The following is a 23600-nucleotide window of genomic DNA, read 5'->3' as shown; positions in this document are numbered from 1 at the left end:
ATTTTGGGGTGGGGGGGTGGGTGTGTGTAAAGTTTCATGTTTGAAATCCGGTTTAAATTCTTATTGTCTTGATGTGTGGGAATAAAATGTCAGATGCTCTTTCACGAGTTTTTATTTGTTCAGAAAACACATATTGTTAAGTTGTTTACTTGTATTTGTCCAGATCATTTATATTTTTTTTTTCCAAAATCTAAAATAAATCAAAAGATCAAAAGTTAAGAGTTTCTGGGCTAAGATAAGATAGCCTAGTTGTCAACATAGTCCGAGAGCATGAGGCCCTAGGTAAGTTTACATGTTTGAGCTTTGTTTTGTTTTGTTTTGTTTTTATTTTGGGGGGTTTTTTTTTTTTGTGTGTGGGGGGGCTTTCTACGTGTATGTGTTTTAAGTTTTAACATATTAAATATGTAATGTTAGGAAAGGGGCTAGGAGTGATAAGCTTTAGATACCTAGCCTAAAGAGCCTCCCTCCTTCAAATACACAAAATGCATCCACATAAACACAAACATACACAATAAAAACAACATCACCTAATGCCTTGTGGATGATGACAACAATGCATAGAATACTTCTATCAGTTCTACAGTTTGAATTATCCCCATCATCTCTCTTTGTAGGACTGCTTCAGGTTTTCGGAAGTCTATGTGCTATTTGGAAGAAATTGTGAAAATAAGGCCTTCTAGCATTGGACAAGGGAATAATTGTTTTGAATGAATAATATATGGTGACTATCTGGATTTGACTGTTCAACAAATGTCACACCTTGCCCTCAATACGGCATAGGTATGTTGGCACTGGGCACCTCACCGTATCCAGTCAGCCTGTTTCCCCAGGATCCAGACTTTGGGTAGTCCACAATACCCAACTAGAGATCAGAGCTGTTGCATACATCACATATACAATACTAAAATTCATAGCCATCCAGTGTTTCTATGTGATACTATATTTATATTTATAGACATAATACAATAATCCATATCTTATAGTTATCCATATATATTACAGTTATCGAAAATGTCAAGGAATATTTACACAAAATATGCCATCTCCCAAAAAGGGCTCAGATCACCAAAAGTGATCTCTGCGGAAGCTTGTATGTCCACAAAAAGAATGGTTAGTGATATAGCTACTCCGCAATGACGTTGGCCTCCGTAGGCACAATTGTCACAGGCACAGGTGGGTTTGTGGTTGAGTTCATCTTCTTGAATATGGGCTATGTGATCCATGGCCATTGTCTCATAATCAGTGCCGGGAGTCGGCAGAATACCACCTTCGTCATCTATAGGATCAAAATAAAAGAGGGGTGAGCACGTCATTCTCAGTGAGGGGGTGGGGCAAGCAAACACACGCAACCATATAATGCAATGCATGCTCCACACAGATAGATGATGCTCATGATTCCATTTATTAAGCCACACTACTCCATAGTCCATTACTAATTCTCATCACATATGGGTATAGCACTACGCAATGTAGGTGGTATTCCCTACCCTATACATTGGGCCTCAGGAATGCAAGCTCGTTGCAGGAAGGAGCCAGCCAGTCCCAATAAGAACCTTGGTTCCCAGGCTAACCCCTAATTAGTAACCCCATAAAACTATCAGGCATATAGTACGTCGTATCCTGTCCACATCTGTCTTTGGTATAGTACGTTGTACCAGGCAAAGTGCACTGCTGATCAGGTAGCCACATATGTCGGGATTAGTCCATACCTATTCCCCTACGGATAAAGAGTTGTGGCACTTAGGGTGGTGATACCTAACCCAGCATACTACATGATGCATATCCATTCATCACATACATACACACATCTTGGGCACCTGCCGGTGCCCCATCTTACCTAACTTACCTTTCTCAATTTCAGGTCCACCAAAATAGAAGTTTTCAAAATAAAATATAATGCACATACACATACAAGGATGCATGATCATAGAATGCAAGTACAAAGAGAAAAATAAAGAAACACTCCAAAAAGGTCGGGGCACCCACTCACCTTGGTAGTCAAGGCTAAGAAATTCACTCCTTTGGGCTGAGTAGGTTTCTACACTGCAATTCAGATTGCCTAGTTCACCAAATATTTGAAGTATCAGATATATAATAGAATTCTATAGCCACCCACTTGCTTTAAGTGAGATAGAGATCTAGTTTGCCCTTTCTAATTTCTCAAATTTTCCTTTACTGTTCAGGATTTATTAAGAAATCCCCTCTCAGGTAAAGGGGTTTCCACTCATACTTGACATCCTCGAGGTTTGATGAGATTGCGAGCATGAAACTCTACCATTCTAGATCATACTTTCATAGGTTAGATGTCTTTGAAGTCCCTTTTTGGTTTCTGCTTTGTTTTCAGATGATTAGTTCTCTGGTATATATATATATATATATATTATTTTTTTTTTTTTCTGATTGATGTCCGAATGCTTAAGGGAAGGTGTATTTCCCAAATTGTTTTCTTTGATTTACCAATAACCTATGTAGGTTTACTTAATTTTGTTTAATTGGGTGAACTCCAAATTTCAGCAGAGTTTTAGAGAAGGCTAAAATAATTTCAGAAATCACCGTTATAGCTTTAAATTCCATTCAGTTGATTCAGAATTTCTTTATAATCTTGCAATATGATAGTACAAAGAAATTACGAAGGACAATATTATGCTTTAGATTAGGAATTTGCCCATGCAATAGTTTTTCCCACTTTTCTTTATGGGGTTATAACCGAATTGACAGATACCTGGGTCGATTCCCTCAATTAGGTTTCCAAAACCTGTGGAGATTAGGGCTTCTACTCTGAATTTATAAATCCTAAGCTTATATTAGCTCAATTCCTATTTATTTCCTTGTAAATTGATGAATACCCCTTTGAAATTTTACTTTTAATCATGAATTAAGATTCTGTTTTGGGGTTTTGGGTAGAACTTTTAGAACTTTTATCTGTCCATTCCTATTTGGCCTTAATTCCAGAGGATCCCTTAAGGAATGAAACCTCTTCTTCCCATAGCATCATAGGAACCATTTCGGTGGCTGATTAGTCTTTCAATCTTGCTGAAATTGGGATTATACTACAAAATTTCACAAATTTTACACTAAATTCTCCACTCAGCCAAATTAGTGAATTTAACCTATTAATCTCATAGAAATTTTGCAACTTCAGAATTATACTGGGTTAGCTTCTGACCTGAATAATGGATTTTCTAATTGCTGTCTTAGAAATCTCAACTCTTTCTTCCTCTCTTCTTCTTTCTCTCTTCTTGTTCTTGCTGCGCAAGAAAAATTTAGAGATTCAAATGCTGTTCGGTGGTCTCACTAACCGCCCTCCACCGAATACACTAGCACCCCCGCATGTTCCTCTCTTAACCTCCTTAAACTTAAGGCTTAGGTGATAAAAGAAATCAACACCTATGTGACGCATGTTTACACCTATAATATATATATATATATATATAGGTAATTATATAATCCTCCCCCCTCCTTTTGTAGCATTCCTCCACTAAATGGGCTTAAGGCCTTTTTCGGTGGGGACATATATATATATATATATATCTATATGGTTATTAGGTTCATATATATATATATAGTTGGTTATATAAATCAATGATATATGTATATCAATTATACTAAAGTCCCCCCCCTCCCCCTTTTTTTCATTATTAGAAGAACAAGGGGAGAAGGGGGGGGGTTCACATAATAGAGAAATGTGAGGGGCCCATAGAATCCAAATATTCTGCTCTGCCTAGCCAACCAGCTGGCCCATTAATACCAGGGCTCTCCCACCTGTTGGGTTAAAACCAGTCCTTTTATAGTCTATTCTAGTATCTAGCATTCTGAACCCCCTGGTATAGGTTATAATTTACCCGTTGGCCCATGCTTCTTGCTGGTTCCTCCAACACTGTTGGCAGGATGTACAAGCACAAGTGGGGTCATTCTTCCCCTCTTGGCAATCCACTGCTGCCCGCCAAGCCAATATTGGCCTTCTCTGCCTGGTATTCTTGCCTGTCTATAGGAAAGGTAGAGAAATGAAATTAGGGTGTTTCAACAAATCATAAAATAAAGGGAGGGTAATATAATTTGTATTATATGTTAGAATTCTTGTGTCTGTGAATAACTATAGATTAGATTTAGAATTTTAGAATTCTAGTATCTGCGAATGGTAACCAGAGAAAATAAATGCTGTTATGGGACGTGAACAGTATATGTGGATTTGAAGGGAGGGGTGAGAGAGATGGGAAGAACATTAACCGAGTGAGGAGATAATGCATGACTGGTTTGGGTTGGGTTGGTTAGGTCCAGATTTGAACCTTTTGGTTTTATCTGGTTTATTGTTGAACCTGTGAATAGTAATACATGACAACTTCTTCCTTAAAATCAGCACTAGTGGGACCCAGTTTGGAGACCCAAAACTATAGCTTGCATATGGGCATTTCTGGTGGCCTAAGTTGAATGCTTTTTTTTAGGGCTTGTGGTTGGTGGTTTCCTGATTATCAGGAAGCTTATATGCAATAGATCAGGGCTACTAATAGAGTCCTTGTTTAATCAGGTTGTTGGGTTAGTTTAATGTCTTTATTTCTTTTGTTTAAATAATGTCAAGTTGTCCAATTGATATGTGTCCTTTGTTCAAATAATGTTAGGTAGGCAAGGGCATGTGAGAGTTGATAGAACACACCGGATCATAGTTATTAAATTCGGATTCGGGAATTATTCGGGTTAATTCGTTTCATTAATTCAACGATTCGGTCAAAATATCGGTTAAAAAAGCGGATATAATAAAATTCGAGTTTGGATTCGGATTCGGGAATTATTCGTTTACAAAAATAAAAAGCGGACAAAAAATTTGGATGTTATTTTTAATATTTGCAATACTTGTTTCATATTATCTATCAATTATCATATGTACATAAAATACAAATGATATAAAAATTAAAATTTTAAAGATAAAAGTACTATATTTAGCTCTTTTTTTTTTCTAAACTCATTTCCTATTACTCAAATAATTGAATCAGAGAAAGAGAGACTGAGAGGGGGACTGAGCACAAATTCAGTTAGATCCACATCACCCACCATGTATGTTCACCTTAAAGACTAGAGAGAGAGTAACGACTGTAAGACTTAGTCAAACCAAAATGGTTTTTTTTTTTTTTTTTTTTTTTTTTTCTGGTAGAAGTGTGAGAGATTACCTCAGGAAAGATAAGCTTTGTCGGTTTCTGTTAAAAAAATAAGAAAAGTAGCATTAGGATAAATGCATAATAATCACACTATTTTCTAAAGGCTTATTGACTTATTCAAGATAAAGTTTTTTTTACATGGGATAAAATTCGGTTATAATTCGGATAAAATTTGGTTCGGCCGAATTATTTGTGAATTTAAAAAAAATATATAAAATTCGGGATTTTTTTATTTGATTCGGATGCGGACCAAATTATTAGTAAAATTCGATAAAATTCTGTTCGGCCGAATTCTTTGAGAATAATTCGGAGAATTTAATAACTAGGCACTAGATGTGTAGGATCAGATTAGCTTCTTGAAACATGGATTCTTAATTGCTCTGGAGTTGATTGATGTTATATGGAAAAGAAGGATTAAAATTGCATGTTTTTAAGAGACTAGATGGAGAAATTAACAAATCTAAGGTGTTGGTTGATTTTGAACTTTGGTATTTGGGACATCAAAGTAATAGAGGTAGAGCAAGAATAAAAGTGGACGAAGGTCCAAGTAGGATTGGATGAAAATAGTAAGAACCAATTTTTGGAACACATGGATTATTTAGTGCAAGGTTTTGATCAAGATGAATCGATTATTGTGAGATGTGACCTGAGTGGGCATGTTGGGAGTGATCCTAGAGGTTATGAATGTGTCTATGGAGGCTATAGATTTGGGGAGAGGTATGAGGAGGGGTCCTCAATTTTAGACTTCACTGTAACTTATGACTTATCCATTGTGGACACTTTGAAAAAAGAGAAAGGGCATTTAGTTACCTACAAAAGTGGGAATCATACCAGCCAAGTAGATTTTCCCAACTAGAGGGGCTGATAGACTGTTATGCAAGAACTGTAAGGTTATCCTTGGGAGAGCCTAACCACCCAACATGGACTGGTGGTTTTGGATGTGTCTCAATACGTAGAAGTGTAAGATGAGGGAACCTATTTGTACCCTAAGATAAAGTAGTGGATATTAAAAGGAGACACCCTAGGTGCATTCGTTGATAATGTGATCAAACAAGGAAAGTGGAACTTGTAGGGGGACACCAATGCGATGTGGAATGAGATGATGACTTGTATTAAGAAGGTTGCGAAAGAAGACTTAGGGGAAGCAAAGGGTAGCCATCAGGCCCCTAGGGAGACTTGGTGGTGGGATGAGGAGGTCCAAATAGCCATTACAACCAAGGAATCGAGTTTTTATTTTTTTATTTTGGTAAGAGAAGAAAGCTAGTTTTAAGACATGGAAAAAGACTAAAGATGGAAACGATAAAAAGAGCTATAATGATGCCAGAAACGAAGCTAAAAATATTGTGCGGATAGCCAGGGTGAAGAAATATGTGGACCTCTATAATAATCTAAACATAAAAGAGGGGGTGAAATCTATTCTACAAGATATAGCTAAAATGAGGGAAAGGAAGAGTAGAGACTTCGATCATGTGAAATGTATCAAAAGTGCTAATGGAAGAGGTGCTAGTAAGGGATGAGGACATTATGAAGAGATGGGATGAGTGTATTTGTGACCTACTAAATCGAGATAGTTAAAGTAGAAATGACTCGAGAGATTGCATTATTTATCAAGACACCACATGCTATAGATATATACAAAAGGTTTGAGTGGATGAAGTAAAAGAATCTGTTGGGCTTTTGGGCAGCTTGAGTGGCAGTTTGGGCGTGTGTTGTCTTTGTTGATAACAAGATCAATGGAAGGCTTCTTGAAGGGTTAATGACGTGTACGTCGAGTTTGTATTGAATCTCTACACAAGATATCGTAGTTTTGACCTGTTCAAGTTTGGGGGCATTTTGGTCATTCGAGATGATTTTTTTTTTAGTAGTTAGTTCCTTTAGGATAGCTGTAGAGGGACTCTCACTTGAAATCGGGTCGATCCTACGTCGTATGAGAGTAATGGCCAACTCAAGGTTCAGGGGCAATTTGGTCACTTTACATGGCTGAGTCTGATGTCGTGTTGTCTTGAAAATTGTAGTGCTTCGAGTCGTGAACGCAATGCAACTTGTTTTGTTGCAATCCGAGTTGTATGAAGAAGTAATGGACATTCCTGCGTGGTTGCTCCAAGTGGACCGAAATCGAATTTCTTAAATAGCTACTTTTTTGTTTTTCTGTCAGGGTTCAGTAGCATTTTTTATTGCTCATGGGGCTAGATGTAATTTCCAATAGTGCTGGCCGGTGATTGATGAGCGGTTAAGATTCATCCATGGCATCTAGGGTGTTTCTGATGAGTTTTTTATGGCAGAGAGGGTGTTGGATGGAATTATAAAGACTCTAGTCGATCTTGATCTGTGGCCCCATATTTAGCCATGTTGACATTGTTCCAAATCCATGGCCATGTCCATTTTTCTTTGGCAATGGCACTAAAGATTCTAGTGTGAGCCAACTGGATGGTGGAGTGTACTGTGACTTGGTGCATCGCGTCTCAGTGGAGCCGCCGAGCTTGTATTCCTCATATGTCCATCAAGTGCCCCCTTGAAGATTTTGTTTTGGTGATTCCGCGTTGGTTCCACGCTCGTACGACGTAGCCAATCTTGATCTAATGGAACAGCATTTTCCCACATTCTAAAATGACTTTAAAGGCTCATAGTCGAGCCGTATTGCTCGACCAATTGGGTCTCAATATGTTGTTTGCAATTGTCAGTGTGCCAGTGCCATGCATCACTCCCGATTTTGATCGAACAGATTTGGTGAAGTGCGTAGACGGAATTTAATTCTTACGGTCTTCATTTAAGGCTCCTTGGTGAGATTTGAATCGAACGGATCTGGTGAGGTCCGTGATTCCATGTGTTCTAGGACTACGTAGTCCCTATCAATGGAATTATTCACTAGCCCATTTTAAAATTCGAATCTCTTCCTATCCACAACTCAGATGGGGTGATTCAAGTTGCAATCTCTCCCCTTTTTTGGGATCTGAGCAAAAACAAGAGAGGAAGAGTGATAGTGTGCTTAGTTAAAGAACACCCTCTAAGAAGCACTTGCAAGCATTAAATGGAATTGAATCTTATTTGTCCATGTGTGTGAGGACTTTTGAGGACAACATTGAACTTTTGAACATGGTGGTTGGTGTTAATTAAAGCCAAGAGTGCATTTCTGTGTGAAAGGGAGAGGAAGAAGAGAAAGAAGGGGACTACCATTCTCACACTTGGAAGATTCATGTTTCCTCATCAAAGAGGTCAGTTGAAGATTCCAGTGTACGTCCGGGAATCTCTGAGAAGCTCTCCACCCCTTGCTAGTCAAGGGAGGTAATCTTTGTTCTCCAAGTCTCATTGTGTATAACCTCGGTTGTTAAGGTAGCATCATAGTTTTTAAGGCGGTAAGGCGATGGAGGCGTTTGAGGGTCTTTTGGAGCGCCTTAGCGATAAGGCGGGCATAAAGCGTCGCCTTATCGACTAAAGCGTTTCTGTGTAATTTGTTTATAAAACCAATATATTTGAGTCAAATCCTAGTTGAATCCTATTATTCATATGTCAAATAAATATTAAAGGTTCATATTCATACCAATGTAAGATATCAAGAAAACAAATCAATAAAGTGAATAAACTAAGTTCATCTTCATCAATCATCAATCATCAATCATCAATCATCATGACATATTAACATATAATATAAATACATAATTATGAAACAAAATTATAAATATAAAGAAAAGAAATAAAAAATACAAGTATTTATTATACTTACCTCTATGAGCCAAAAGGAGGGCCTAAGCCCCAAGGTCATCCACTATATTTCTACTCCTGTCAAAGAAGAATGAAGCTCACCGCTGCCGGAGCAAAATGGTCACCTGGATCAATGGTTCTTCCTTGTTCCTTGATTTCTTCTCAAAGCCCTTTCTTAAAACCCTTGACAAAATCCAAACCCTGTTTGTGGTCGTGTTTTTGTTTTGTTTGTTTTGATTATTTTTGGTGGAGTAAAGCTGATCCCATGCATCTCAAGTGTTAACAAAACCACACCTACCAATAAAAAATCTATATTTGGAATCTTTATCAAGTAATTTTAAAATATGTTTAAAAAAAAAAACCTATAAGGCGCCACTTCACATAATGCGGAGCACTGCCTTACCATCTCTATATTGCATCAGCGCCGCCTTAGCAGCGCCTTAAAAACTATGGGTAGCATAACCTAAGGTATTCATTATAAGGGGGTGTAACCCTAGCCTGAGTAAGATCTCAAGTTGAAGCAAGTATCATTGCACCTGGTCTCGAACTGTGGTCGAAAGCTAGTGGAGTATTGAGCAAAATACAAAATCCATAGAGGGTATTGCTCCTTGGAATAGGCAATGAGCCAAGCCATGTATATCTTGTGCAGTGTGTGTGAGCTTCTATATTGGAGTGTGTGGATTGTGAATGCTTGAAGGATGGGTGTATTTGTTTGGTAGACCTGGCCACTAGGTGATGCATGGAGGACAAACATACGATTTTGTGTGTTGAACAGAATACAGGGCCATTTCAAATAGTCATCTCCGAGAAGAAATTTGTAGACACTTCAGCCCCCCCTCAATGTCAACCTGGGGTTCACAAAAGCCTTAAGGATGATAAAAGCAGACTTTTGGGTTGGGTTGGCCTGGTTTGGTCCAGATCTGAACCTTTTTAGTTTGATTTGTTTATTATTGAATCCATAAACCGTAGCGTGTGATCTCCCGTTCCACAACGCTAACTCTCAAAACAAGTTTAAAGAAGGGGTGGTAACATGTCACCAAGGTGGTCATTCTAATGTTCAAAACTCAAGGTCGAGCTTTTTTTAAGTGGTGGAGAATCAATACTAATAAGTCCCTTAATGAGTTTATTTTATTGGAAACAAGCCTTGGGTTTGGTTATGTAGATATTGGGCCTTTGATCCTATGAGCTTTCTTTGTCATAGGCCACTTCAATGGGCCTAAAATATGGGTAGAAAGTAGGAAAATGAGACTTAATTCATTAGTTTAGTTAGAGTCCTGTTTTGAGTCTATTTTCTTTGTTATGTCAGTTTCCTTTTCAGTTTAGGTTTCCCAATTAGTTAAGGATTGAGTTAGGCCTTTCTTTTTTAGTGTTTGAGTTTATTTTGAGTCCTCTATATAAGTTTACAGATTTGTGCTCCCAAAATTCTGAGAGAGAATTTCTTCAACGGTTGAGATCGTCGAGGGTGAGAGGCCCAAGCTGAGATAGCCATCCCACCCACATCTATCCGATCTCAATCTTTCATCTTTATTCTTTAGTCTTTCATCAATCTTCTTCATCTAACTAGAAGCTTTGTTCTTCAAGTTTTCCTTGAATGTCTTCAAGCATTCTAGAATATTAGATGTCACGTTTTTTCGGATTTAGCAATTCAGCCATCTAATCGAACTCAAATTTTGACAAGATATTCAAGAACCCTAATATGGAGATTGATTTAAATATGGGCAAGGTTTTAAAACTCGATCTCGCCAGCCATCTTGCTATCCAAAAAAAACGAGATCTGGCGAGATTCCGTCGAAACCTTTTATTTTTTTGGCAGTCGACTCGCTGGTAGATCTTGGTGGGCATATGGTCTTTGTAGGCCCTGAAACTGTGTATTTACCCTATTTTAGCCACTCTAAACACAATGGAAACATTGGATTTGCAAAAAACAAACTCAAAATGGTACTTTGACTTCGTACTCTATGTAAGTAGTCTCTGACTCTTCGGACCTTAGACTAGTATGCTCTATTCCACAATCCACATTCCAAAATCAATATATGACATAACATAATCGTAAGAATTTAAAAGACATCATATATAAGAAAAGTAACTCCAAATGTAGATGATGAGGTAATATTCTCTACTCTTTAAGCTTCAATGAGTGTAGGACTGGAGATCGTCAAGCGAAAGCACCAAAGTCCTTGCTCCTTGGTGTTTTTTCTTCAAAAAAGTTGAGAGAGAGGCGAGATTTGGCGAGATATAGCGAGATCTGGCGAGATCTCTACGAGATTTCGAAATCTCGCTCGAGATTTGGTCGGTTTTCTGCCTCGCCAGTTGGGCCATCTCTCCTTTTGGAAATAACGAGATCTCGCTGAGATCTCGCCGAGTTCTTAAACCATGAATATGGGCCCTTTCTGATGGCTTGATCATTATATATTTGCAAAATATCAATTCTTCCCTTCCCTTCTCAAGATTTGAAAAAAAGTTATTGTTTTGTGTTTAAATAGTTACTGTTTTGCTTCCGTTTTTTGCTTCAATTTAACTCTTAAAATCAGAGATCATTTGCACTTTATTACCCTAATTTTGGGTTGAAAATTATTGATTTGCCCCTTATGGTTATTGTTTTGTTTTTCTTCCATAGTTGCTATCTTATTTCACTCTTAATCTTCATTATTTGCATCTAAACTATCCTTTGCGTATAGATCCTTGTCAAATGGCTACTGTTTTGATTCTTTCAAATATAGTACTAAATTACTTGGTCCCCATTGGTGGTTAGATCTGTCGGCTGCAAGTTTTCTCCATGTTGAACTCTCTAAACCCCCCCTCCCCCCTTCCCCCTTTCCCCTTTTTTTTTGTCTGTGGTATCTGCGATAGTGATTGGTTTCGTATATATTTGGTGGGTTCAAGCCAAATTTGGAGGATAATTTGGGGATGTTATTGGCCACCTTCACCTCAAATTTCAGGCTCATCTGAGCCACTGTTTATGAGTTCCCAATTTCTCCTATTTCAGCTTAGATTTTCTGTAACACCCTGATTTTAGATCTCAACCGTAGAAATAGAAAATTTTGGAGAAGGGTACATGGTGGAAAGGACTTGTAATCAGTTGACTAGCAGGGAAAATGATATCTTATTGCAAGGTATGGATAGCCTTAAGGATGCCTACATGAGTGCGGAAGGGTCCCACATAAGGTGGGGTACCTTAGCCAGAAGATTGGACAGCAGAGGACCAAAAAGGGCCTAACCGGCTGGAGAGCCTCTGGGCAATCGGCCTGCCGGTTCGAGTAGCAGAATGCCCAGAATTGCTGTTTTTCCTCTGTGGGTCCTTCCCCTTGCAGCGTAATTCCAACTACTCCTACCATGCATAGGGGCATGTTTGGCAGTCCTAATACACTAATTACCCTAAGGGTTGATGAAGTCCATAATTAGTTATTATATTTTGAAGTTATGGACTAATCTGGCTATTTTAGGGACTTATCCAAACAGACCCTAAGGTCTGATTTGGGCTATTAAATAGGGGAAGGTCGGTCATAGTTCACCCTTCCTTTTACTGCTTCATATGAATGAAAATAGAATAGAAAAGATAGAAGAAAGAAAAAGAAGAAGAAGAAGAAGGAAAGAGGAAGAAGAAGAAAGAAAGAGAGATAAAGAAAGAACTCACTTACCTCAGAGAATTCTTGGATCAAGCCAGTACCAGGTGAGTATTCTACTGTTGTACTAGGGTTAGGGAAGTTGAATTTTGCATCAATAGGCTAGCTAGGGTTAGGGTTTTACCAACTGGGGGCTGCCAGGGAAAGTCTGTGTAGGGAATAGCTGCCCAGTGAGAAAAACCCTATCCCAGGGAATTGTTCCACTGACAAAATTCCCTGCAAACCCTGGAATCTAAGATTTTCATAAATTCAGTGGTATGGAGGAAAAATTAAGTTGATAATAAGGTCAATTAGGTGAAAGATTATTTCACATGTTAGGGCAGAAATTTGATAGTTGCTGAAATAAAAAATTTTAGTGGATTTTATTCAATTTCATTATAGAATTCTGTTGTGAGATGAATTGGGTCGAATTCCTCCATAGGGAATATGTAAATGGTTGTGTTCAACCCAAGTCAGGGGTCGAATTGAGTTCATATTGGTTCAAATCAGCTTCACAGCAAGCTATGAAGTAGAGGAGCTTGGGGCAGAATCGAATTCTGCAAAAGTTGGGAGAACCGGTGGGAGACAACTGGCCAGCCGGTTGGGGTTTCAGAAGCCAGTAAGGCTACTGTACTGACCTATAACCCTCTGAGCATAATGAGGACCTACAGTATAGGTATAATAGAGTCTATATGGCCTCTAATTGATGGATCTTGATGCTAATGAGCTTAAATTTGAAAACTCGATTTCCCCTTAGACTAAAGCTTGACAAGAAAGGTGGGAAATAGGGATACCCTCACTCAGTCTAAATTGGTACTAAAGTTTTAATCAGATAATGGAATAGGGAACCTGACTTGCAGTGTGGGACCCTATTCAATTAATTATAAGTTGAATACCTGTAGATCCAATTCAGTAGACCAAGAATGGGCCTAATGGCTATATGGGTTGAATAGATGACCTACCCAGACCTTGGAAACTGGACTGGAATACTAGCTTGGTCAGCTGGGAAAGAATACTGACCTGAGGTCAGTGTGCTCCTTATCAGCTGAGTATGGATTCTGGTATGGGAATTCAGCTGAAATAAGGAGAGTAGAATTATTCAATGACACGATTAAACATAAAAATTAAACTTAATGTGAATTGATTATATATCTAGGAACCTAAATCACCCGGCGAGGATACGCCGTGATGGGAATTCAATGGTAACAATTGTGATTTGGGTGAGAAGGTGAGTGGATGTTTGATTTCTTTTACGGAGTGTTTCTATATTTTTTTTTATGCATGCTCATGTGTACTGTGGTTGAATTCCATGTTTTGGCTGTATTTTCTATAAAAAGTATATGTATTGCACATATGGCATAGCTTTTTCTATATTGCTGTGATCGAGGTTTTGTGGATGCATAGTTATAGATAAGTGGTAATGATTGTAACATCGGCAGTCTGAGGCAAGGTGTGACCGAGGGGAGGAGGATCCAGTACTGTGGGCTCAAAGGTCGATATTACAATGATGGCTGCCGATGTATAATTGATTGCCATGGATGCATGTAGAATGCATATGATTAGGATTCATAGACCCTGGTGCTACACCCCTTTCTAGTAGGGGGTTAAGTACTGGCTAATCCCAAAGGATGGTATGTTTTTGAGAATATGACTTATTGTACTCAGAGGCGGATACAGCCTGGATGACTGATTGTTAGGATTCGGGACTGTGGCTGTCCACTGCACGGGTGACCAATTGGGTAGGATTCCAAGACCGTGGCTATCCACAGCATGGGTGATCGATTGTGTAGGATTCCGGAACTATGGCTGTTTGGGGTTACCTTTAGAGGTTGCGGGGTGACCGATGTGTAGGACTCCGGGACCTGCAGACTTTTGCTTGCAGCGAGCTTGTATTCCTGGAGCCCGACGTACCAAGGATGGGATGCCACCTCATTGCGTAGCACCTATACTAGATGATGGACCTAGTAATGGAAATTGGATAATAAAATAAATGGATTCATATGCATTATATGTCTGTGTGAAACCTGCATTGCATCTTTTGTTGTGTACTTACATGCACACCCCTCATTGGGCTTGTGAAGCTCATCCCTCATTGATTACTATTTTTAGATGGTGGAACCGGTGTTGAGGTAGGATTGGACTTTGGTAGCGGTTGTGTGGTTCGTGTCTGCGAGACACCGGGATGTTGATGGACATCACTTCAGTTGTTTCAGTTATTACTTTTGATGTAAATGTTGATGAAATACGTAAGATGTAAACATTACACCTGTGGATTGTCAGCAACTGAGCCTTGTATATTTGTAATTTATCACTCTAGTAGATCACTAGTGTTATTTATATGACTTTATTAGCGTACTCTGATTGTAGTTGTGATCTTGGCGGCATTTGTGAAATTAAGGTATTGCATCTGTGATCCTGGGTATAGTAAACTGATTGGGTTAGGAATCTAGTGCCGCATACCTTGGCCTAACTTGAGGCAAAGTGTGACAGAATAGTATCAGAGCGTGATGCTCTGCCTTGATTCACAAATGCACAAGATCTTAAGATATAATGTTGATGAATAGGGTTAACTTTAAAAGCTTCAAGATAATTGCATAACTTTTAGTACACACCGTAGGAGACTAGCCTATGTGCAAAAGCCGTTCATTAATAGTAATTCAAAAAGCATAACTAATGCAGCAGTTGATTACAAGTAACTAACTCCGCAGTTTATAACCCCAAACAATACAAATAGGAGCAAGAAACAAAGAAATAATACCATCAAATAAACCCCCAAGGATACAATACCCATATAGGAGCAAAACCAGCACAAAACCCAACCCGATAGGAGAGAGAAAGACCTTCTATAGAGCTGGAGAGAGAAAGGTGCGGCCAGGTCTGTGGGAGTCCGATTGAGCTGTACTTTTGGGTGTAGATAGTTCCTAGAGAGGACACAAAAACCCCCAAATATGAAGGGCTTCTGACGGCTGGTTATGGAGTTACGCACTTTCTTCATCTTCAGACCTAAGAGAGAGAATGTGAAGAATTCTGCAGGAACATCAGCTTGTCTTCTTCAGATAACCTTCAAGAGAGGATCGATTGATCTTCTTAGAGTATAGAACCAGTCCTCCAAAGGATCTGTAGATCAGATCTCAAACTTGGGTAGCAATGAGGGTCGATTGGCTTCAAGAACAAGAACTCTTTGGCTGTCTGATTCTGATTTTGTATGCTTTAACAGGTCTGAACTTCTAATAACAATAAACAGAAAATAAAAATAGAAAAAGAAGAATCGATGGAGGGTTGAGAAGGGTGAAAGAGAATAAAGTTATGGGTATCTCACCCCTCAGGTTTTGGGTATCACACCCCTCAAAGGTTTAGGCAGCTCACCTCTCAATAACAGTTTTTTTAACTAAAGAGTAATTACTCAATAATTCATTCATTCAAATCTCCAATTATGAGTACATAGGCTCCTCTATTTATAGAGGGCAGAATAGCAATCAAACTACTTAAGAGCTAGTTTCCCAATAGGACTAGACACTCCTACTACGACTAGGAATTCAAAATAGGACTAGGACTTGACTTTATGACTCCAACATGGAGTAGAACTAACTAACTAATAGTCCATATAGGACTTTACAACCGACCAATGGCCTAATGGGCCTTTATTAAATTAAATAGCAACTAACTAAACTAATGAATTAAATCCCGTTTTTCTACCTTCTACCCATATTTTAGGCCCATTAAAGTGGCCCATTTCAAAGAAAACCCATGGGATCAAAGGCCCAACACATATATAACACAACCCAAGGCTTATTTGCAATAAAATAAGTCCGAGTGATTTATCTACATCAATAACTCTTAAACATAGTTGAACAAATAAAATTTGACAAGATAAGAATAATTGAAATTAAATAAGTATAATTATATTACAAGTTAGGGGTTGAGAATTAGGTTGATGAGGTTTGCCAGAGGATTGAGCAGATGACCTTTCTTTTATCTAATATGTTTTCAATTCTTTTATACTATAAAGCATGTTGTGTGGTCATATGGTATGTCTTAATCATTTGGGAAATTAATCGGTCTGTTTATTTCACAGGAAATTTCCCAAATGCCGAAGTGTAACCATCCCCGAGATGACCCGCAATTGCGGAAGTACAGTCGCACCCGGAGTGCGAATAATAACCCTTTATATGAATCTGAACACGAGGGTGAAGATGAGATGACCGTTGCATCACCTGTGCTACCTCCTACATCAACTGTGATAACAACTCAGGATGTGGTAGCCATGGTCAGTGATGTGATGCAAGGCATCCAAAAATCCCTCAACAAGTTGGCCAAGTACTAGAACAGCCAAGGTCAACAATAGTGGTACCTCAGCAAGTGGGTTCACTTACGTGTTATCGGTGTAACCAATTTGGGCATAAGGCTAGATCATGTCCTCAGAAGAAGTGGTGTTTTGTATGTAAATAGATTGGGCATATGGCCAAATGTTGCCCTCAAGAAATCCAAAAGACTCATATATGAACCCCTCAACATCAACAGCTCATCCACCGGTTCAGATGCAACAAGGTATCAAAATTGACGGCGGACTGAGCCAAGACTATGTTTGAAGTAATCATAGGTATTTTGTAGTTATGGATAACATTTTCCTCTACATTACTGAATACCTGATGCATCCCATTTATTTTACACTCTACTATGCATTACTAGAATGTGTTGCATCGCTTTGTTGTATCATTAATGCAAGCGGCTAAACTGCATAAGTTAAAGAGTCTGGCACAAGTTGATGGATGATATCCTGCTAGTGAGGACACAAGTTACCGTGTTCCATCTGTATACTTGGACCTAACCCAATTGAGCAAATTAGAGATGGAATGGCTATCTACCTACAGAGTCTGTGTGATGTGCAGACTTACTACCTAAGAAAGTAAGGTGAAGAGATCTAAAAAGGATAATGATGTTGGCACCATAGATGAAGAAGATGCTAGGTAAGGGTTGCGAAGCATACCTAGACTGTGCAATGACTTAAACACGGAAGCTGAACCACGTGTGCAAATTTCGGAAAGAAGGATAGAATGGTGTCAATATTAGGAGATATTAGTTCTAAGTGGCACTGCATGAATAACATCATATAATGATCCCAAGCACGACCCTTTGCTTCATTGACTGACCTTGAGGCGTGAAAAAAAAGGCAAGGATGAGTTCATCTGCAATTACCATTGATCAAGAGTGGTATTCACGGCAACCCCGACTGTAAGTACCAAAAAGGTAGATGAAGTAGTACGAGTGTTCTCCCTGTAAAGAAGTGAGAATGACATTGGGAAGCTAATACCTAATATGTTGTGACGTCCAATAGATATGAGGCTGATTAGTAGTAATACTGGATCGGAACGATAAGGTCAGTATCAGAAATGTGGAATAGTGAAAATGATAACGGTTCCAAGTAGACCCGAGATTAAAAATGTATGGGTGATTAAGGAAAAGAAAATTTATTTATGAGGTGTGAGAAAACATTATGGACCATTTGGGATCTAGAATATATGATTATTTAATATATATCTTTGAATATGTAAAGAAATTATATGGAAGTTGAAGTATGATATCTGGAATTGTGATGATTTAAATTTTGAATTATAGTGGATTGTGGATAATAGGACATTGGTGGAGTATTGGAAATACTTAGTATGCTTGAACGTAGTGAGAGATCATGCAGTGTGAATAGAGGTATGGAAATTTGATTTTATAAGAGAAATATATATGTATATGCATGATGAAATGAAGTTAGAAGCTCGAAAATTGTGAAGCCAAGTAAATGATGGGATATTAGCTTGGGTAATTGATGGAAGCTTTATATATAAAATAAATAAATGAAAAAGGGGGATATGTTATAGTAAGATTAATAGTTTGTCCTGGAAAAAATGATACGGAGATGGAAATCACAGGTATGATTCTCATAGAGTGAAGAGTGTGAAATTAGGAGACTGTGAATCTTTGCAGAGATCAGATCCGAGCATAGTTTTTGATGCGGTCTAGAGATGGTAAGGCAGTGCTCCGCCTTACGTGAAGTGGCGCCTTAAGGGTTTTTTTTTTTTTTTTTTTAAACACATTATACATTTTAAAATTACTTGATGGAGATTCCAAATATAGATTTTTTACTGGTAGGTGTATGGTTTTGTTAACACTTGAGATGTATGGGATCAGCTTTACTCCATAAAAAATAATCAAAACAAACAAAACAAAAACACGATTCACAAATAGGGTTTGGATTTTGTCAAGGGTTTTAAGAAAGGGCTTTGAGAAGGAATCAAAGAACAAGGAAGAACCATTGATCCAGGCAACCATTTTGCTCCGGCAGCGGTGAACTTCATTCTTCTTTGACAGGAGTAAAAAAATAGTGGATGACCTTAAGGCTTAGGCACTCATTTTGGCATCGTAGAGATAAGTATAATAAATACTTGTATTTTTTATGTCTTCTTTTCTTTATATTTATAATTTGGTTTCATAATTATGTATTTATATTATATGTTAATATGTTATGATGATTGATGATTGATGATTGATGATTGATGAACTTATTTTATTCACTTTATTGATTTGTTTTCTTGATGAATATCTTACATTGGTATGAATATGAACTTTTAATATTTATTTAACATATGAGTAATAGGATTCAACTAGGATTTGAGCCAAATAGATTGATTTTATAAAAAAAAATCACACAGGAACGCTTTAGTCAATAAGGCGACGCTTTATCCCCGTCTTATTGCTAAGACGCTCCGAAGGACCCTCAAACGCCTCCGTCGCCTTACCGCCTTAAAAACTATGGATCCGAGTACCCTGACAAAGATACATGGGTGAGATAAAAGTAATATTTGTATGTGTGAAGATATAACAAAGTTGATATTGGAAAGTAGAAAGTAGAGAGGTATGTTGATTTTGCGGTTTTTGAGGAATTAAGAACATGAATGAATAAGGGACCAGTATGGTTAATGGAGGTGTTAAATGTGTGTTGCTGAGATCAGCAATTCTACCATGACATGTGGCTGTGTTAGTAACACTGAGTAGAAGTTTCGATGTTGAAACTCAGTGGATAAGAGTGGTATGAAAGTGAACAGGATTGATCCTCGATGATGAACAGACTTACAAATTTCGAGGACAAAATTTTTGTAAGGAGGGGGGAAATTGTAACACCCTGATTTTAGACTCCAGCCTTAAAAATAGAAAATTTTGGAGAAGGGTACATGGTGGAAAGGACTTATAATTAGTTGACTAGAAGGGAAAAGGATATCTTATTGCAGGGTATGGATAGCTTTAAGGATGCCTATATGAGTGGGGAAGGGTCCCACATAAGGCGGGGTACGTTAGCCAGAAGATTAGACAGTAGAGGGCCAAAAAGGGCCTAACCGGCTGGAGAGCCTCTGGCCAACCGGCTTGTCGGTTGGGGTAGCAGAATGCCCAGAATTGGTGTTTTTCCTCTGTGGGTCCCACCCCTTGTAGTGTAATTCCAACTACTCCTACCATGCATGGGGGCATGTTTGGGAGTCCTAATGCACTAATTGCCCTAAGGGTTGATGAAGTCCATAATTAGTTATTATATTTTAAAGTTATGGACTAATCTGGTTATTTTAGGGACTTGGCCAAACAGACCCTATGGTCTGATTTGGGCTATTAAATAGGGGAAGGTTGGTCATAGTTCACCCTTCCTTTTACTGTTTCATACGAACGAAAATAGAAAGGAAAGAGAGAAGAAGAAGAAGAAGGGAATTCTTGGATCAAGCCACTACCAGGTGAGTATTCTACTGTTGTACTAGGGTTAGGGAAGTTGAATTTTGTACCAATAGGCTAGCTAGGGTTAGGGTTTTACCAACTGGGGGCTGCCAGGGAAAGTCTGTGTAGGGAATAGCTGCCTAGTGAGAAAAACCCTATCCCAGGGAATTGTTCCATTGACAAAATTCCCTGCAAACCCTGGAATCTAAGATTTTCATAAATTCAGTGGTATGGAGGAAAAATTAAGTTGATAATAAGGTCAATTAGATGAAAGATTATTTCACATGTTAGGGCAGAAATCTGATAGTTGCTGAAATAAAAAATTTTAGTGGATTTTATTTAATTTCGTTATAGAATTCTGTTGTGAGATGAATTGGGTCGAATTCCTCCATAAGGAATTTGTAAATGGATGTGTTCAACCCAAGGCAGGGGTCGAATTGAGTTCATATGGTTCAAATCAGCTTCACAGCAAGCTATGAAGCAGAGGAGCTTGGGGCAGAATCGAATTCTGCAAAAGTTGGGAGAACCGGTGGGAGACAACCGGCCAACCGGTCGTCCTCCCTGTCTCCAGCCGGTTGGGGTTTCAGAAGCCAGTAAGGCTACTGTACTGACCTATAACCCTCTGAGCATAATGAGGACCAACAATATAGGTATAATAGAGTCTATATGACCTCTAATTGATGGATCTTGATGCTAATGAGCTTAAATTTGAAAACTCTAATTGGGAATGGGATTTCCACTTAGACTAAGGCCTGACAAGAAAGGTGTGAAATAGGGATACACCAACTCAATCTAAATTGGTAGTAAAGTTTTAATTAGATAATGGAATAGGGAACCTGATTTGCAATGTGGGACCCTATTCAAGTAATTATAAGTTGAATACCTGTAGATACAATTCAGTAGACCAGGAATGGGCCTAATGACTATATGGGTTGAATAGAGGACCTACCAAAACCTTGGAAACTGGACTGGAATACTAGCGTGGTCAGCTGGGAAAGAATACTGACCTGAGGTCAGTGTGTTCCTTATCAGCTGAGTATGGATTCCGGTATAGGAATTCAGCTGAAATAAGGAAAGTAGAACTATTCAATGACAGTTAAACATAAAATTTTAACTTAATGTGAATTGGTTATATATCTAGGAACCTAAATCACTTGGCGAGGATACTCAGTGATGGGAATTCAACGGTAACAATTGTGATTTGGGTAACAAGGTGAGTGGGTGTTTGATTTCTTTTACGGAGTGTTTCTATATTTTTATTTATGCATGCTTATGTGTACTGTGGTTGAATTCCATGTTTTGGCTATATTTTCTATAAAAAGTATATGTATTGCACATGACATGGTTTTATTGATATTGTTGTGATTTGAGGTTTTGTGGATGCGTAGTTATAGATAAGTGGTAATGATTGTAACATCGACGGCCTGAGGCATGGTGTGACCGAGTGGGGGAGGATCCGGTACCGTGTGCTCAGAGGTCGATATTACATTGATGGCCACCGATATATGATTGATTGCGATGGATGCATTTAGAATGCATATGGTTAGGATTCACAGACCCTGGTGCTACACCCCTTGCCAGTAAGGGGTTAGGTACTAGCTAATCCCAAAGGGTGGTATGTTATTGAGAGTGCGACGTAGTGTACTCAGAGGCGGATGCAGTATGGATGACTGATTGTTAGGATTCCGGGACCGTGGCTGTCTATAGCATGGGTGACCGATTGTGTAGGATTCCGGAACCATGGCTGTTTGGGGTTACCTTTGGAGGTTGCGGGGTAACCGATGTGTAGGACTCCGAGACCTGCAGACTTCTGCTTGCAGCGAGCTTGTATCCCTGGAGCCCGACGTACTGAGGAGGCAATGCCACTTCGTTGCGTACCACCTATACCAGATGATGGACCTAGTAATGGAAATAGGATAATAAAATAGATGGATTCATATGTGTCATATGTCTATGTGAAACCTGCATTGCATCTTTTGTTGTGTGTGCTTACATGCACACCCCTCACTGGGCTTGTGAAGCTCACCCCTCGTTGATTACTATTTTTAGATGGTGGATTGAATATAGGCAATTCAAGCACAATTGGAAAAAGGGAAGAAGTGAAGGACCCATGAAATGGAATGTTTGAGCTTGAATTGAAGAGGAAAAACAAGTTTTACTTAGTGTTCATCTGTATCCTTTGGAGTCTTCTCCATGTATTGTGGACTCAAAACTCGGGGGCTAGGAGTGAAAAAGGTTCTGGCCGCCGAAGCCATCTTTGCAGATTAGTGCACCCCAGGGGAGGAATGGAGGGAGGGGGTTGTGTGTGTGTGTGTTTGTGTGGTTGTCCACAACATGCTCATTAAAGTGTAGCGCAAAATAGAGGTGAAAGAATTTCAATTTCGCTGCTCAGCTATTCCAGAATTTCTGTTGAAATTGATTTCAATTTTACAGAAATAAGGACTGAAAATCATACCAAACAACTTCTGAAATTGAAACCACTCCCTGAAATAATTTTTGAAATCATACCAAAGAGAGCCTTTGTCCCAAGTCTGAATATTCACACTGCTTCCTAGTAGAGCATTATTTAGGCTGTTTATATGAGGTCTGACATGACACTTAAATTTTGTAAAACAGGGACACGGACCACCTCCTGGTGCTGCTGCGGCTGCTGCTGCTGCTGCTTCTTATGGTGGAGGCCCACCTGGGCCTACTGCACGAGCTGGTTATGATGCACCAAGAGGAGCTGGTTATGATTCACAAAGAGGACCTAGTTATGATGCACAAAGAGGACCTGGTTATGATGCTCCTAGAGGACCTGGTTATGATTCACAAAGAGGCCCTGGTTATGATGCTCCTAGAGGACCTGGTTATGATGCACAAAGAGGACCTAGTTATGATGCTCCCAGAGGACCTGGTTATGATGCTCAAAGAGGACCTGGTTATGATGCACACAGAGGACCTAGTTATGATGCTCCCAGAGATCCTGGTTATGATGCACCAACCAGAGGTGCTGGTGTTCCTCAAGGACAGGGCACACAGGGAAGTAGTGTACCTTATGGGTCTGCAACACCACCTGCACGAGGTGGAGGCAGCGGGGGTTATGAGGCCTCTCAACGTGGTGGAAACCCCGTTCGGCGTTAAACCTTGATATGTTCACTTGAGATCTGTTCTCTTTGATTTTGCCTAGTTATGGGGAAAAATCATCAGCATCCTTATTCAGTCTTTTGGAGAGAGACTGATGATAGAATGCCTTTCTATCATTCCTTTTCCATTTTCGTAGTTTGCGTGTTGATTTACTCAAAGCTCTGATATTAGTGACTGTAGTGCTCCTAAAGGTTTACATATTCAGATCAATTGTAAACAGATGATATTCATCCATGTTTTGAGTATGTTGAGGCGGAAATCCTTTTTTTTTTTTTTT

At 38.9% G+C, this 23600-nt stretch overlaps 1 protein-coding gene across 3 annotated transcripts in view; it reads left to right on the top strand.

The window, feature by feature from the left end:
* LOC122065552 (protein FLX-like 2) overlaps positions 1-23582 on the top strand; it is a 30869-nt gene extending 7287 nt beyond the window's left edge. For 2 of the 3 annotated variants that reach the window (XM_042629368.1, XM_042629369.1), the window contains exon 5: positions 22814-23582. In XM_042629368.1, coding sequence (XP_042485302.1) covers positions 22814-23320 — 507 coding nt within the window. In that variant the 3' untranslated portion in view covers positions 23321-23582. Of the gene's footprint in view, positions 1-16526; positions 16969-22813 lie in introns of those variants that run through there. The other variant, XM_042629370.1, reaches the window with a different exon arrangement.
* The last annotated feature ends 18 nt before the right edge of the window (positions 23583-23600 follow it).

Source organism: Macadamia integrifolia, unplaced genomic scaffold, assembly GCF_013358625.1.
Source record: "Macadamia integrifolia cultivar HAES 741 unplaced genomic scaffold, SCU_Mint_v3 scaffold205, whole genome shotgun sequence".
Taxonomy (NCBI): Eukaryota; Viridiplantae; Streptophyta; class Magnoliopsida; order Proteales; family Proteaceae; genus Macadamia; species Macadamia integrifolia.
The sequence above is the reverse complement of the archived record's forward strand: the minus strand, read 5'-3'. Positions and strand labels throughout refer to the sequence as shown.